This window comes from Lynx canadensis, chromosome D2 (genome assembly GCF_007474595.2).
Source record: "Lynx canadensis isolate LIC74 chromosome D2, mLynCan4.pri.v2, whole genome shotgun sequence".
Lineage (NCBI taxonomy): Eukaryota > Metazoa > Chordata > Mammalia > Carnivora > Felidae > Lynx > Lynx canadensis.
Genome location: NC_044313.2, coordinates 18339008 through 18356744, shown reverse-complemented (window position 1 = coordinate 18356744; position 17737 = coordinate 18339008). Strand labels below are relative to the sequence as shown.

General features: G+C 48.0%; 1 protein-coding gene and 1 pseudogene across 4 annotated transcripts in view; one reads left to right on the top strand and one right to left on the bottom strand.

Moving 5' to 3' along the window:
• Positions 1 to 10970: 10970 nt before the first annotated feature.
• Positions 10971 to 11519, top strand: LOC115527386 (annotated as a pseudogene).
• Positions 11520 to 13293: 1774 nt separating this feature from the next.
• The window catches only part of GPAM (glycerol-3-phosphate acyltransferase, mitochondrial), a 64315-nt gene continuing 59871 nt past the window's right edge, over positions 13294 to 17737 (bottom strand). For all 4 annotated transcript variants that reach the window (XM_030334639.1, XM_030334641.1, XM_030334638.1 and 1 more), the window contains exon 21: positions 13294 to 17314. In XM_030334639.1, coding sequence (XP_030190499.1) covers positions 17198 to 17314 — 117 coding nt within the window. In that variant the 3' untranslated portion in view covers positions 13294 to 17197. The remainder of the gene's footprint in view (positions 17315 to 17737) is intronic.

Below are 17737 nucleotides of genomic sequence, written 5' to 3'. Positions count from 1 at the left end.
CGCTCCCAGCCAGTCCCCTCAGGGTATGGATTCCTGCTTTGCAGGACCAGCGTCTAAGAACTCCATCTAGTCAGTTATCTCTGCTACGTATTTGTCTTTTTGTTAGTGTGTCCTCTCTGATTCTCTTGGGACATTCTCAATGGGGTGTCTAATTCCTGGATTATCCTCCAACAGAGCTCCACTATCTTTCACTTCCTCTAAGAAGTCTGGCTTGGTCCCCAACTCAGCCAAGGTGAGTCCTTCCTCTGAGTCACCCTGACACCCTGCCGGGCCTTCCCACACAGTGTACCCATCATCCTTATGTGGTAATGGCCCATCCACTTGTCCTCATCCCCCATCAGACCCTGAGCTAGCCTCAACAACTAGCATGCAGGGGGGGCTTGAAGATTATTTGACCAACTGAATACACGAAACCAACCACCTTTCCGTGTCTCATTTTGCAGAAAGAACTCCGAAGCTCTAGAGGCAGAAGAAATCTGCCTTCTGAGCCTTGCTCTGTCTCTGCTTTGCTGTGTGGCCCTTGGCAGGAATCTAAGCCTCTCTGAGCCTCTCCTCTAATAAAGTCACACTACGATCACGTTGCAACACAGAATGAATGGAAATCTGGCCGCGGCTCACTGCCGCCTGGTTTCTGGCGAACCCGCGTTGGTAACACAACCCCTGTATCCGTCCATCTTTGCCTTCAGAAGCAACACCACCACCTCCAACCCACTGGCCCTCCCTTCATCAGACTCCATCCTGTTCCACCCCGGCTCCCCAAGAGTCCTCAGGCTCTGGACAATTTCCGTCGCTAAGGCTCTCTTTAGGATGGAAATCATCTACCAATGACATTTAAAACCAAATATATGAATATTTCAGACAAGCCCTAGACACAAAGAGGGTTTATTTTCAGACCCAAGAAATGGCTGCTGGAGATTGACAAACGAGCAATGTCCTCCAGCTGCCAGCGCGGAAGCTGTATCCGCTGGGGGAAGAGAAGGCCACCTGCCCAGGGTGTCTACAGCCCACACCGCGAAGGCGGCAGACCCAAGAACTTGAGGCAGCGTCACACGCGGTCGGTGATGTTCGGAGATGCCGGCAGCAAGACTCGCCAACCGAAACCGCTGCAAACAAGACACCTGTGCCCGCAGCTGTCAGGGCCTCAGTGGCCCCCGGGGAGCACAAAGGCAGCCTTGGATGGTGGGTCTCCCCGGGTCCTCCAGAGAGCTGGGCCCTGTGCTTAAAGGGAAACATCCCTGCGCCCCAGCGCAGAGCAGCCTGGAGGAGACAGCTTTGGGGGTAGAAGCAGAGCTGGCTTAATGGGTTGCTTCTCGAACAGTGACAGGCCACGGTGGCCACCGGGCCAAACCTTCTCTGGATATAGATCCTCCCTGCCTGTCTGAGCCCTCCTCCGCCCTCCCCTGCCTCCTCCTACCCCACTTCCTCCTCTAGGTGCTGTGGTCCCACCTCCCCCCTCCTTCCGGCTCAGCCCTCCTCCCTCACTCAGTGTCCCCTCACCCCGCAGGCAGGACCCGCGGAGCCCCAGCCTCCTCACCCCCTCGTTGCTTCCCAAGGCATTGCCTCCGCCCCAGCCAGCAGTGTGCAGGAGCGGACCCGTGTAGACACACAGGTCTAGTGCATTTGATGAGCTCCTATTGAGTGCCACAGCCAGCCAGGCCTGAAGGGCGGGGGGGGGGGGGGGGGGGGGGGGACAGTGACAGGCCCACGGCAGGTTCTCCCCCAGGAAACTCACCCCGTAGGGAGGAGGCTGGAGGCCCTCACAGGTTCCTGGACAGGAAGACCCATCTACACACACTGGACCCAACTCGGGGAGCCCTTCTAATGTTCACCACAGCGTCCCAAAGCCCCGAGGGCCCTGGCCAGAAGTCCCCACTCCCAGGGCTCCCATGGCCAGTTGTGGGGCCACAGCTGGTCTGCAACAGGCCCAAGGAAGCAGCAGCCATGTCTGAGCACCAGAGTGGAGGAGGGAGCCCAGAGGATGCGAGACAGCAGTTCCAGGCACTACAGTATTTCCATATGAGGTCCCCGAGACACCCCTGAATTCTCCCACCAGCGGCTTTCAAGCCTACAGACAACTCCGGGCCACACTGACGGGGGCTGGCGCCCTCTAGCGGTGGAAGTGCCGAAGGTCCTATTCCGCAGCGCCTGCCGTCTCCAGGGGCAGGAGCTGCTTCTCTCTGGGCGGGAGGGCGGTTCACGTTCGGGGTCCCAGAGGGGCACGACCAGAGCAAAACTGGGAAGCGCGGCGCACCAGCCGTCAGGCCCGAGTCCCTCCCTCCGCCCCTCCTCAGCGTTTGCCCATCTTCCCGCAGGTCCCGGACCCAAAGTCACACTTCCTCGCTAGCCCCTTACAGCTTGCTCTGAAAAGTTCACTAAAGGTGCAAAATTTACACTGTAAAGGAGACCTAATAGGGTAGCCTTCTCAGGAGGAAGGAGTTTAGAGCCAGCGAAATCTTCGTTAGGAGTGAAGTTCTGACACGATTCAGACATCCAGGATGTGTTTCTGGGTGGCATGGGAGGGACACCCACTGTCCCTTCTGCAGGCCCATCTATCTGCTCTGCAGGACTCCTGAGGCACCCCACTTTCCGGAGGTGAAGAAGCATGCAGGTGGGCCACAACGGAGAACAGGAGGGATCTGGAGCTGTCTGCTTAAGCAATAGCCGTGAGGGCCTAGTGGGCTCAGAGGCCCCTGGCACAGAGCAAAGGGGACAAGAGACAGCCCAGCCTGGCCCCTCACTGTCTGCAGCCATTACAAGCATTCCTCGGCCAGCCAGTGGCAAGAAGAGATGGGGGGACCCTGCTTCAGCCCTGTTGGCACCCGTATCCCCAATGGTTTCAAATATTTATGCTTGTTTTGCCAAACGGAGCCCCCCCCCCCCCAGGAAACGCTTTTGGGGACACAACTATTAATCAAGCACAGTTCCTGCCTTCCTGAAGTTTTGAGTCTATGCATCAAATGTCACATCATCCTTCCAGGCCACACTGCCCTCCTGCACTCCCCCCAGGGCTGGCTGCAACCCGCGTCGGGTTCTGTGCTGACATCCCAGAGCCTGGAGCCTGCTTCGGATTCTGTATCTCCCTCTCTCTCTGCCCCTCCCCCACGCGTGCTCGGTTTCTCTCTGTCTCTCAAAAATAAATCAATGTTAATTAAAAAAAAAAAAGTCTTAAACCTTGGGGGCGCCTGAGTGGCTCAGTTGGTTAAGCTTCTGACTTCGGCCCAAGTCATGATCCCACAGTTTGTGAGTTAGAGCCCCGTGTCCAGCTGTCGGCTGTCAGCACAGAACCTGCTTCAGATCCTCTGTGTCCCCCTCTCTCTCTGCCCCTGACTGGCTCGCGCTCTCTGTGTGTGTGTGTGTGTGTGTGTGTGTGTGTGTGTCTCAAATAAATAAACATTTAAAAAAAGAACCAGAGGAAAAGTCTTAAACCCTGTGGATTTCCCTTCCATGGCTTCCTACCTTGTGCTCTGGTGCTGGGTTCCAGCCTTCTTCCAGCTTCTCTACAGCCCAGTATCTTCCCATCCCAGCACCCTACTTGTGCTGTCCCCTAGGCAGGAACGACCCACTCCTGAGCCCCTTGCAAAGCTGGCTCTTTGTCAGACTTAAGTCTCTCAGCTTAACTGTCAACTTGCTCAGAGAAGTCTCCCCCAGTCCACACCCCACAGTTACACTCTCTCACAGCACAGCACCCCATTAGCTTCGTTCACTGTGCTCATCCTAGTCTACACTCCCATTTACTCCTTCCCGACCTATCTCACAGACTGGAATGCAAGCTCCCTGAGGGCCGGCATGTCATTACCGTTCACCATTGCATCCCCAGCACCTTGTTGCATGTAGTAGGTGCCGGAGAACACCGGGATGAAAGGATCAAAGAGTCCAGGGCCACGGGAGGGATGCAATGAGGCTTCAGAAGAAGGAACAATCACAAGACAAAAGGGAGACAAGAGACCCAGGGTTGCACGAACCACACCCAGTGCTGCTCCTTATATCCCACCCCTCTCCATTTCTGTCCCTTCCCTTCCCTTTCCTCCACCTGGAGGCTCCATCCTGAGGTCTCATCTGTGACAGTCATTGCTAAAGTGCATAAGGAGCCTTCTCCAAGCCCTCCTGGAAGCACATGCTATAGTCCTGAGGTCTGGGCGGTGGCCGGACTTTTTTTCAGTGCCGGGTCTGGGAGCCCTAGATGAAGTTCTAGCACCACCTAGTGGACAGAGCTAGAATGCGCGGCATGGCCCCAGCCTGCATCAGATTCAAGCAAACTGGCCTCTGAGACTTCATCAGGAAGGCTAAGGAGGCTAGGGAAACACTACTCCCGAACACGGGTGTCCCAGCGTGTGGCTGGCATAGCCTTTTCAGAGTATCCCGGAGATCGCTGGCGGAGGGAGAGAGTGGGCAGGTGGAAGTAGAAAAAGCAGAGGGTCCGCGGGAAGGTTTCTGAGTCATCTGGAAAGGGACAGACCCTTTACAGAGCTAACACTTATAACGCATTTTCCATATGCCAGACCTGATGCTAAGTGCTTCCTAAACATTTGTTATTTCATTATATCCCCGATGGGTGGAGGAGGTTAATCAAGAAATAACTGCAAGGTCTCTGGGCTGGTGAGTAGGGAGCTGGGATTTGAACCCAGGTAAGCCTAGGCAGATTCTAGGCATGGATTGAATCACAAAGCTATGAATGCTTCAACAGCAGTCACGTCACGAAGACAGTTAACCCAGAAGCCCCCAGATTCCCACAGGGGACTCTACCTGCTCAAAACTATGTTGGCAGTTCACGGCTCTGTACCCAAAGAAAGCCACGAAAAGGGAGTCACCTGTGACTTCCTGGTCATGGCCTTCTTTTTCCTCATCCAGAGGCCCCAGACTTGGGATTGACCCGTCTGTCAATGGGTCAACACCAGCCCTCACGTCCCCCCCCCCCCCCCCCCAGCAACAGCAGCAGCCTCTCTGTCCCTGAGTGGGCGAATTTAACCCCTGAGGCAGACGTGCAGGTCCTGGGAGCAGGACTTCAAATCATAGGGGTGACCCTAAGACCCCACCTCCAGGTGCGTCACCCTTCTCTCCCTCCCACTACCCCCAGCCCTACCACACCCCCGAATGTGGTGACAGACTTACCACACCCAGATCCTGACATTCAAACACTCAGGAAGAAGCTCATGGTCAAGGAAACCCTGGCACTCGGTGGAAAGAGCAGAGGTTTGAGGACCAGGCTGACCACGCTTCCCTGAAGAAACTTGAGGCGTTTCCCAAGATGTTCACGCCTCCACTTCTTCATCTGTAAAATGGGGAGTGGCTGGCTGTGCCTGTGAATCTGTTAGCTCAGCGACTGGCAATTAGTTTGCGCTCAATATGTACCACGTTTTCTCCCCTGAAAATAACAAATTTCCCATCTGCACACTCAGATGGCTTTCTTTTTTGTCATTTTAAGCACAAACACGCATTTAGAGACATTGCTGTCTATTTGGGGGGAAAAAGAAGAAACTGCAAGCCCGGTGGTTCAGTGACCCCTGACCCTGAGGCGGATGCCACAGGATAATCCGGTGGGGGGGGGCGGGGCGCAGAGAGCTGTAGCAAACTAAAAGGCACACGCCTCATCTAAATAACCTCTACTGATTATCAACCCCCTGTTCCTGGTAGAATGCAGGCCCACGGCTGCCAGATCTTCTAGTAATCCTAACAAAAGCTAGAATTTTACTCGAACTTCAGAATTTAGAAAACTTTTGATAATCTTAAACACTGACTCCATTTGTCTGGCATTTCAAGTTACCAAACGAGGCAGGTCTGTGGGCTGAATTAAGCCTACAGGGCACACGTGTGCACGGGTCTGCACATGCGCACTTCATAGTTCAGTGAAATTTGGGGCACCTGGGTGGTTCAGGCGGTTAAGCATCCGACTTTGGCTCAGGGCACGAGCTAGCAGTTCGTGAGTTCGAGCCTCACATCGGGCTCTCTGCTGTCAGTGCAGAGGCCGCTTTGGATCCTCTGGCCTCCTGTCTCTGCCCCTGCCCAACTTGCACTCTCTCTCTCAAAAATAAATAAACAATGAGGCACCTGGGTGGCTCGGTCTGTTAAACGTCTGACTTCGGCTCAGGTCATGATCTCAGGGTCTGTGGGTTTGAGCCCCACGTCCGGCTCTGTGCTGACAGCTCAGAGCCTGGGGCCTGCTTTGGATTCTGTGTCTCCCTCTCTCTCTGCCCCTCCCCTGCTCATGCTCTGTCTCTGTCTCTCTCTCTCTCTCTCTCAAAAATAAGCATTAAAAAAAAAAAATAAGTAAATAAATAAACATTTTTTTTTTTTAAAATAGTTTGATAAAATTTAATTATCAAGTGAGATTTTGTAAGGATTCCTGTCCCCACCATCCGGTTCTCACCCTTCCTTCCAGGTCCAACTGAAGACTGATTGCCATGTATCCCCCTCAGTCACCACCCGATCTCCCACAGCCATTTCTGTATTTGCCTCCAGGTGACTTTTGTTGGGAAAAGTCCTGCGTCCCCTAGGAGACAGACACCATACTTTATGCTTTGTATCCTTTCTCCTGCCTATTAAACTCTGTCAGTGGTGGCTACTGATAACAGTAACACTCCCTCAGCATTTACCACCCTGAATTCTAATCTCTCCAAACACCGTGTTGATCTCTCTCACTGGCAACCAGCAAAAGAGGCAGGGCGATGTTTATAGATGGTTCCTCATCGCCATCATTGAGCGTGGATCTCAAACTGGGAATTAGAGATGTCGGGTTCTCTCTTTCTCTCTCTCTAATTGTTCGGCTGGCTAGTATGTCAGTGCACTGGTAGGTCCAATTTCACAGTCTTTGGAAACACTCTTAACATCGCTTGTAGCTCAGCATCTAGTCAATGAATAGTCATGAGGGTTGTCTTAGTTTGGGTTCCCCTAAAAGCAGCTCGTGAGACAAGAATTTGCCTTCAAGTCATTTATGTGTGAGCTGACGCCAGGAAGCAGGGATGACCAAAGGGACACAGTCGGAAGAGGGAAAGCCAAGAAAAAAGTATAATGAGTGGGTGACTGCCATGGCCAGTTGGAGCTTAATCCCATTGGGGATCATCTGAACTGTGCCAACGAGGGGCAAAAAAGCCAACTATTTATCTCCTGGGTCCAACCCCTTCTTGGTTGACTCATGGGATGTTAGCACCCCAGCGCTTCTGGCTTGCTCTGTGGTCCCCCCATGCTTCCCAGTCAGAGAAAGCCCTCAGCAGGGAGATCTAGGTAGACAAGGGGTGCAGGAATGTCCTTGGGTGACCCCCAGGTGGCCACGAGAGTATAGGCAGAGTCCTAGAGAATCTACTGCAAGGACTCTGCCTCCAGAAAACACAGTTCCATGACCCTAAGAGAATAAATTATACTTTCAAAGCATCGCCCACAGGCTCATTTTGGTTTCCTGTGATAGGTTTCATTTCTCGGTGCTGTCATTTACAAAGGGGAGAAATCAAGCGTTTGCCCAGATGAATATAAACAGTAACTGACTCTAATTTGCAGACTTGATGAACTTTCTATCACTAAAGACCTTGCCAGGAGATTACTTTACATAGAAAAGCATTTCATCCTTCCAAACTATTTTATAACTTTTAGAGTTGATTTTCTCACATCTTTTCAGGAATTTGTCTGGTTCTCGGTGTCATCTGTCTTTGTGTGCTTGTGGGTCGTCTCTGCTACAGGAACCCCCATATTCAGTGTCTGCCGTATCCTGGCCCCTTCCAGTGTCATGAGACCCGGATGCCCTTTCTGACAAATACTCTTTCAATCTCTACATTTCCTCTTTATTTATGTAAAGCTATTTTCTGGGTACTGACAGAATTCTATTGTTAATAAAACTGAATTAAAACAGTGACCATGGACACACCATTCTGCTGATGCTCCCGGTACAACAGACTAGAGAGCACAGTGAATTTTCATCGAGGATGGCCTCAAATGGAAGGTTGTTGCCAATAAAAATTAAGCTTCGTCCTGATCAAAGACAATGGCTGTGTTCCACCGCCCATTTGAAACATTCTTTCCAAATTAATTTCCTGCTCTGTGCTTACGGGGAGAGGGCACTTCAGTGGGGACAGTTAATGAGGCTGGAAGGCCCCTACAAAACAGATTCTGTAAAACTTCCCAATCCAGAGATAGAGACAAACTTTCTATAAAAACTGACTAGCGGTTTTGAGCCTTACACCATTAGGTAGCTATGACCCTGTTAATATCATTACTGACCCAGGAGTGCAGGTTCAGAAGTGTTTTACTCGGTGCTTTGTAGGGGAGGGGGTATCTCCTGACCCCAGATGGAGGGGCCAGGACTGCAGACTGCAGCGGGGGAGGACAGGTGGAAATACCACCTCTTCCCTCCACATGAGACAGTGACTTTTCCAACCCAGTGAACACAGTGGAAGACTTCAGAGTGAGCCCAACCAAAGTCTGCCTTGTGCTCAAAACACCTCCCAGATAAATGCAATCTGCAGATTCTGTTTCAGTGTTATTTGTTCTCTCTTCCAGACACGGACCCACCAGGGAGGCGGAGTGCCTCCACTGAGCATTTGTAAAACACAGTGCTGAAGATCGAGTCTGAAAACGAGCCCCACAGCCTGCGAGAAACATGACCTTGAGTAATTGCTTACATTCAGTTTCCCCTTAGGGTCTTTTGGACTACCACCAAGGGATCCGCGTGGTTCTGGACATGCGTGATAATCAAAAGGCTATCGTATGATCAGTTCACAAACTGGCCCTTGTACACGAAGGGCAGGAGACACCAAAGAAAGAGGCAGACCACTCCAGATTGGTAGGTGGTGGACTTAAATAAGCAAGGGAACTTACGAGGCTTATCCTGGGCAGCTGCAAGACAGGGAGATCTCTGCACCCGCGTGTCGGGATCTTAAAAGTTCACAGACAGACCCTAACTGGGATCAGTGCCAGAAATTGGTCTGAACAACACCTTCCTCTGCCAACACTTCCATCCCTCAAATGGCTGTTAGCGCGGGAATAATGGGCGAAATGTACATTCCACGGACAGGGGAGAGGGTGAGGACCTCCCACCGCCCCGGTTCAGCTTGCGGGTCAAGTGGAGGTCACATTCTCTCGATAACCTCCTCCAACACATGCGGTTAATCATTGCCGAGTTTTGGCTCTGTCTTGTATCAAATAATAAATGGTAGCCAGTTCTGGCCATCTCACAACCTCAAAAGCTCTCCTCCTGCTCAACTCTGTTGCAAACAGCACAGTGGAAACAGGGCTTCTGCAAAATCCTCTGAGCAAGTCACAGCACCTCAGGGAGCATGGCTGTCCTCTCTATTGTGTGAGGGTGACCTCACAATGGATCCTCGAAGAAGCAATTCATTGGAATGAATGTGGAAGTGCTTTGTAAATTTTAAAGGCTTGCAATTGGGTGGTATTTGCTGTTCCATACATCCACTTTAGGACAGAAGGTTTGGCTCTGAAAGGGAAATTAGGCGTCACCTAGCATCCGGCCGCCAAGCGTTACAGAGGAGAAAATTGCCCGCGTTCACACAGTTAAGTCGATGACAGGATCTAGAACAGAAGCGTCGTTGTTTGACCACCGGCCAAACGGAGTGCAAACGAGTAAGTAAAATGATCAAACTGCCACGCAGCGATGTAGAGACAATTTACCCATTTAGTGCGGAACTTAGAAAATTACATGAAGATGTGAAACTACAAGAAAGTTGATTGGCTCCAGCAAAACAATGTGTTAGACATTTATTAAAAATAATTTTTATGACAAATAATAAAAACTGGGACAGCTGGCTGGCTCAGTCGGTTAAGCATCCAACTTCGGCTCAGGTCATGATTTCTCAGTGTGCGAATCGAGCCCCATGTCAGGCTCTGTGCTGACAGCTCAGAGCCTGGAACCTGCTTCGGATTCTGTGTCTCCCTCTCTCTCTGCCCCTGCCCCACTTGTGCTCTGTGTCTGTCTCTCAAAAATAAATAAAAGTTAAAAAAAATTAAAAAAAATAATGACAAACATTGATTTCAAGGGCTCTATAAAATTCACACACAGAACAACACTTGGGCATGCCTTTCTTTTCATAAATTGAGTGCTGAGAACCACCCAGGTGACAAGTCACACAAGGCAGGAGGTATGCCTGTCCTCATCTAGAGACCGCTAAGCGATGACCAGCCTCACTATTACCGTTTCCCAATGCAGATGTGCCTCAACATGCATAGAGTCCAAGCTCTGTCATCCCATAGCCCAATTCAGTCAAGTTTACTTGATGGCTTTCATACTTTCCCGAGAAGAAGGCTTTTGGAAAGGGTATTTATTACCAATCTCTGTCCCCTCGTTTCCACTTCCTGATTAAAATGTGCACAAGTGTGACACTTCAATTTTTGCCAAGGCAGTGTGTCTGGAGCTTCTCAAAGGTCTCCAAAAGAGCTTCTCAGACCAATGAGGGTTTGTTAAAACACCGCTGGGCACTGGGGTGCGGCCAAAAGTATTTGCTTTTCCAACAAGTTCCCAAGTGGTGCTGATGTTGCTTGTCTGGCGATCACCCTAGAGAACCACCAATCAACAGAGAGCAACCGTATTCATTCCCTCCTTGAAATCCTGATCCTGGGCCCCATGCCGCTGTGGTTTTCCTTATTAGGTGAAGGGAGACAGGTAGCTCTCTTCCCCACCATGCACACCTAGAGTCATACAAAGAGAAGCAGGGTATTTTGCTCACCATTTTAACAGTGGTATTTAACAGGGAAATGACAAAGCATGCAGATTTGGCCTCAAACCCTCCAAAAGTACTAACAGAGATGCACTTTGGGGGATCCTGAAAAACGGAAAGATTAGAGAGCATCGGCGTTGTGTCTCTGCTGTCCCCCCATAAGTGCTCAGATTCGCTCAAGAGGCGGCAGTTAGATGTTTATAAACATTTCCTTACAAGCAAATTTGAAGTTGGTAAAGTTCTCAAATGGTAAACATCTGAGTATATTTAAAAAAAAAAAAATGTAGTCAAGTCCAAACTATAACAGCCGGAGTCATGGCAGGACAGCCATTTAGAAAGTCTCAGAAAGTCTCTTCCCTTGAGGACGCCTGGGTGGCTCAGTTGGTTGAGCTTTGACTCTTGATTTCAGCTCACGTCATGATCCCAGTGTCGTGGGATCGAGCCCTGCCTAGAGCTCCACACTGAGCATGGAGCCTGCTTAAGGTTCTCTCTCCTTCTCCCTCTCCTCGTCTCGTGCTCTCTTTAAAATAAAATGTAAAAAACTTTTTAGAAAAGAGTTTTTTCCCCTCTCTGACGGAGTTTTAGTTGAAAAGAGAGCAGCCAAAACTGTAACAGAGACATCATGCTTCCGAAAAAGTCTCAAGGAACAATACTGCAAGCAACAGTGGTAGCAATACCACCGGAGTGGATCAGACTCTAAAAGCAAAGGGTGGAGAGATTCCCCGTGAACACTGGAGATAGTTCTTCTCCTAGAATATGGAGGCACCAAAGTAGTTCAGATGACACGGATTATTTGAGAGATGGTGACAATATCGGAGAGGACGCAGACTGAAAGAAATCATTATTGAAACAGCATCAAGCAAAGCTGCCCATTCCAGTGAAATCGTCCACCATGCAAATAACGTCCATGTCTTTTATAATAAACTAATGGTATCCCAACAAAGTAGCTTCTTTCTCCGGGCTAGCAGGAGGATCCTCTCTGTCACTGACCGGCAGATGTGTATCCCCATGGATACAGTGACCACATGACCTATGATCTGCACCTAGTCTCTTCTGAGAGCCAAAAGGGCATTATTCATAGTTAGGAAGGGACCACAGCAGGCAAACGGGGGTCTAGGTATAGGATCAGCTCACCAACGAAGAACCCCAGAGGAGGTCTTTGCTGTATGCGGGCACCTCACTGAGTTCTCTACCTTGGCTACGCAACTTGAGGACTTTCGGCAGGTGTTTGACAGAGTATCTGTACGGATTCTTTGCCTTCTAATTTCCAACTGACCTGCAATGCGAAGGTGGCAAGACGTCTTCCCAGAAGGCTGGAAATTGAGCTTGTGAATTTATTCTAATCACTTCCTGTCAGAAGCAGCTTTTGCACTAACACCAAAGCCAACGCCTGTGGCAACACTGACTTGTTTGGACGTGCACTTTCCTCGACGTGGGCATGGAAATGAGCCCAACATCAAAGGCCGACTCAGAGGCCCATTGCCTGCCTGGTTAAACACTAGCCAGTGGTCATCATCAAAGCCTTGGTTTGAGACTTCATCCCTGCCGAACTCAGAGGAGCAAGGTCAACCTTCTCCCAACAATGGATCGCCCTCTGGCTCTTGGAAGGGGCCTCTGGAACTGGTGCTTTCGTAACTGCTTTCGGCCAGGCCAGAAGGCGTGAACTGGCAGCTGCCAAGATCTACGCGGTCCTGGGAAGCCGTGTACACCATCCACACAGTTTGTCGCACCACCATGTAAAAACCAGGTGCTTTCATATTAAAAAAAACAAATAAAAATTTCGGACAAAATTCACTTTTTTTTTTTTTAACTCAGAGGTTCCCGAAACAATACCAGGACCATCTGATAAAGGGTGGGGGGCAAGGAAGAGGTGAAGGGTGGAATCCTGAAGAGACAGAAGACCAGAGGGCCATGGAAACTGGAAGAACAAGAGAGCATCTCAGTGAGAAGACAGGCTGTGGCAGGGACAACACCACAGATGCTGTGGACAAGTAGGAAAATGACTTTGTATTCATCAAGGAGGGACATTAGAATTTTACTAGATAGGTGTGAGGACTGCAAGGTGTGAAAAGGGGGAATAAACAGGACTAAAATGAGTGAGCACAGAATTGAACTTTAAGAGATGAGACTTCAAAATCAATTAACATCCATTTAGAGTAAGTGGTTGTAAAAAATGGAACTTTGTATGATAAGGGGAAGGTCACGTTGGGCGGCAGCAAGAAAGTCGCCAATGCAAAGAATGAACGCACCAGAAGGCAAGGATATAGTCCTGGCAAGAACCTTCCAGAGCAAATCAGAGGGGACAAGGTACCAAGTTCAGATAGAGGGTCTGGTGGAGAGCAGGGTTCGTGGTCTGGGGTGCCAGGGTCACAGACACGTCATGTACCCGAAGGGCATGGCTGCATGGTCCAGGCACGTGGTCGCCACCCTTTGTGGAGGGCACACTCTCGAGAAGGCTGCATTTGAAGGCTTTCGAAGGATCCACAGAAAATAGTGCTCTAAGAAAATACTTGCCTTGTCAAAAAAGTAATTTCTGAGCAACTATTATGAACTAGTGGAAAAAACCTAACACTTCAGTATAGAAAGATATGACAGAAGCACCAGGTTTAAAGGAATCTTTACAGAAACTCAAAGTAGATCTCTGTGATACGAATATTTATTAAGGAGATAAAAAGCTTGATCAAATTTGAAGAGGTCTGGGTCAGTGATAAAAACCATCCACTGGGGGTCCATAAATTTATGCAAGGCTATTTCCTATGAACATTTTATTAAAGTCCTATGTAAAGTCCAACAAGAGCAATGGTATAATAACCTATTAGGGAACTTTCAACTACGAATTTGAGATATCAAGAATATATTCATTTTTTGGTTTATTAAAACAAAACTACACTTCTGTGCTTCTGACAATACATTAACAGGCATAAAAATCAATCAACGTTTCCAAATAAGTTTCGTTCACAAAATCACATAGTATTATTTCACAGTACTTTATAGTAAGCCTCTTTACAACAATTTAACATTTCTTTGTACAACAGGAAAATAACACCTTCCATCAAGGCATTTCAGAGCTTTAGATGTTTAGAAATAAAGACAAAATTCTTCCAAATGCGATCATTAGTTTGTATTAAACTAGAATGCCAGATGCCAAGTCTCAAGTTCCTAAAAAGAGTGTTTTAAAAAACAGATTTACATCCAAATTAGGTCTTATAAACTTCAGTGATAGGTCTTATCATTTCTAAACACTAGAACTATCTGTGGATAAAAATCTGCATTCAGTTGTGCAATATTTTCCTCTAGATCTGAATTAAAATCTTCATTATTTACCCCAGTTAATCCTTGTGTTAATTTTGCTACTTTCAGGGAAAAACCCAGGATCATTGACAGCTGATCTTTCCATCAAAGGAAAGATATCGGACTACCTATATTACAGTTTTCTGTGCTTACTGTCTCCAGGGGAGGAAATGTACACCCATTAACTAGAACATTAGATTATACAAAATGCGTGCAAATTCTGCCTCCCTGCTGTTACTGTTTAACGTAGTGCTTCTCAAAATGTTTTCCATGGCTTCGTGGAGGTTCGTAGGGGTGTAAAGGGGTTTTGAAAAAGATCCTGGGGTCACAATAGTTTGGAAATGCTGGGTTAAACAGGCTTGGGACCGGCACACCCTGAGCCCTTGCTACACTAGAGCAAACCATGAGTTTCTAAAAAAAGAGGATTCGCGTACACTTTTATTTTACCCAGCAACACTTCTACAAAACACCAATGAGCATCTCACAGCGCACTCAGATTACATGGAGAACCACGGGATGTGCTTTTCCCCTTTGGGGGACCGCAAGTTCCACAATCTGAGTTTACATTCATTGCAATCCGCTCACCTCTCTGACTTCCAGAGACGACAAATCCGAGAAGGAAGATTCGGAATACTTTCTGTTACTAGTGCTACACGGTTCACACTAGTGCCTTCCCTTTGTTTTTCTTCAAAGCTAAGCGAGCAGAAATTCCTTCCCCTTTTCTGAAATCACTTAGGACATTGGTAATTTGAAAGCGTGCAGTTTCGTATTGCTTGTTATTGGATTTTGTTTTTTAATTTGACTCACAGTCTTCCCCTGGAGGGCATGCATTTCAGGTTTACAGAAATGCAATAGAGTAAACTGTAATAAATTATTTACAAGCACCTAGTTTGTTTATTCTTACATGGAAGCCATTCGCTTTTGGAAAACAGTGAGAATAAATCTTTAAGCAAAACAGTGCTATCTGGAAGCCTTACTGTGATGATGTATGTTGTTTTCAGTAATGAGGCACTGAAGAATGAGTTGTGCTAAAATTAACTCAGGGTCAGCTTGTGTGGATGAGCATAACTTTGGTTGAGATTTTTCTTCCTTAAAAAAGGTTTTCAAAGCACCAGTTAATTACAAAAAGCATGCATATTTATTCTCACAGTGAGTTAAGTTGCAAGAGAGCTAGCAAATCATACGTTGCATTCCCCAAAGCATCTGATTAGATTTCTAGAAGACAAACCAACTGAAAAGGGAAATGAAGCCAGAGAAGCCATTGTTTCCTGCTTGGGCGGGCATGGCGGGAGCTCTTAGCAGAAGTCACAGGCAGTGCAGCCGATTCCACTCATGGTCAGTCCCAGCCTTGACCCTCCAGGTAAGTAAGAGAGAGCCTGAGTAATCCTTGATCTATAATTTAGAAGGGGAATGAGAGAGATGAGTGCAATGACTGCCTGCCTAGAAAAGGGCCACTCACGGGGAATAAGACAGCCTCCGTGGGTGTTCCCCATGTGCACAGCTCCAGCCAAAAGAAGACACGTCCCTCTCTCCCGGTTAGCAAAATGGAGTGCTACAAGGTGAAGAGCCCACTCCGCACCAGAGCCGCTACAACACTGACGATGGCTTAAGGGTACATGAGTTCTGACAAAGAACGAACATATTTTAAACGTGGAATTTGAGAAGACTGGAAAAAGATCGCAACGGCACAGCGTTATTGCTAGGAGTTTCAAACGAGCTATTTCACACACTGTGAAATACCAACCAGTACCCTTCCCTCTCCCGACACGCACGGGATATTTATGAGATACTATTAGTGTTTAAAGTCCAAGCTTATAAAAGTACAAACTTAATTCTCAGTACCTTTAAATTCAAAGACTATATGCCATATTCATCAGGAAAAATTCCTAATTCCATAATACCGTGAACAGAAAGAACAATAAGCTGTTAGAAAATGTTTTAATATCACATGATCTTTATGAAATCCACACCATCACTACAACAAATAATTATGCTCCTGCTCATAAAAAGGCACCTACCCATTACGAGCAATTTTTCATCATAGTTTGCCACTATGTGGCCTCAGGGTTTCGGCACATTAGCCCATACACGTTTTTAAAAACCCATCGTTTTTCCTCGCAGCTAAAACTCCATAAATGCCTTCAATCATTTGCCTGTCGAGGGGGCCACCACATGCTGTATACCACACAGCCTGAGTGGGTACCAGTCACCTGGACTGGGGCAGTGCACAACCTGTACGCAGTACATGAGAGCCCCGGGTCGGCAGCCTAGAGCCCCGATACTTAACACTATCACAGTCCATCAGGCCAAGCTAATCAAGTTAGGCCAGGTGCTATTTAGCGGAAAGATCTCTAAGAAGTAGCTGCACCTGTTGAGAGGCAGGTGCCAAGAGGGGTGGGAGACAGTGCAGAAATAAAACAGGACTTGTTCCTAAATACTTGCTGGTCATTTAAAACTCAATGGCACTTTTTATATGGGCAGAAGTGTTCAAAGTCAGTGCTCTGGCAAAGTTTACCTTGAATTTTGCCAGCCAAATTTACTTCCTGATGTTAACTGTTTGATCACATTAGCTCTATTTCTGACCTAACCTCATGTTTTCATGTAGTTCTTAAAACACTTTCTAAATCTGACTGCAAAGGACAGCACAGTGATACCTGGGTGTGATACTGATCAGCCCGTTCATTTGTAAAGCACTTTGGGATGAAAGGTGTCCCCTTTAAAATTTAGCTACTATTGACAAATATAAAACTGGAAAAAAACAAAACAAACAAACAAAAAAAAAAACCACACACAGTGAATGGATGACCCGATCATGTTTAAAGGAAGCATTAACTGTTAATCAGAAAATATACCGACGAATTATCCAACAGTATTAGGTACACTATACAAGATTCGGTTCTAGAATGAATCTATGTTTTTGTGCCCATCACAGGAATTAGTTCTTAACAGTTATGCTTAAAGATGAATCTCTAATAGACTCCAAGATGATTTTTTGATATCTCATTGTGTCATCTACCGACGATTTGCAAGCGGAGGCAGAGGCCCCAGTGTCACCTGCACGGGGGCTGCTGTGTCATCTCAGGGTGGGAGAAGCACAGGCCCTCGGAGGGGAAGGCACTTGTGTTCCTGCAGGTCACATCAGGACAGGTCAGGCCTGACCACACGCCGGCGCCTTCAACTCTCGAGCCAGAGGCTGGAGCCCACGAGGGACATGCCCCACTCCCTTCACTCGCCACGGGGCCAGGAGTCACCTACAGCACCACGAAGCTCAGAATGTATTCTAGGAGTTTTTGCCGGTTGCACTGAGGTAGAAACGTGCTGCTGAGTTCTAAAACAGACACTCTCTTTTGTTTGGTCTCTTTGAAAACCTAGAGAGAAAGTTGAAATTAAAGACAAACCGAAGAAAGGAGACATTTCTGGCACCAACCCTGACCTGTGTCCTAGACCCCGAGAGGCAGGAAGGCACATAAAATCATATCCTGGCTTTAAGCAAATGTGCATGTGGGTGTTTACGAGTACGGGGGGTGGGGAGGTTATGGACGTGGGTGTGGTGTTCTTGGGCAGAGTCCAATCAGTATACTTTAAAATTTGTGTTAGAATGAAGTCACAAATAAGTCCCTTACAAAGGCTATCAGTACCTCCATGGAACTCATGTCCCACAGCAAGGTAAAGTACACTGGACAATACTTCTGGCAATACCAGCAAAAACACAACAACTGAAAATCATATGGCTTCATTAACATCCCTACCAAAACTGTATTAGCAGCTTGAAACACCCCAACACCTGTTGT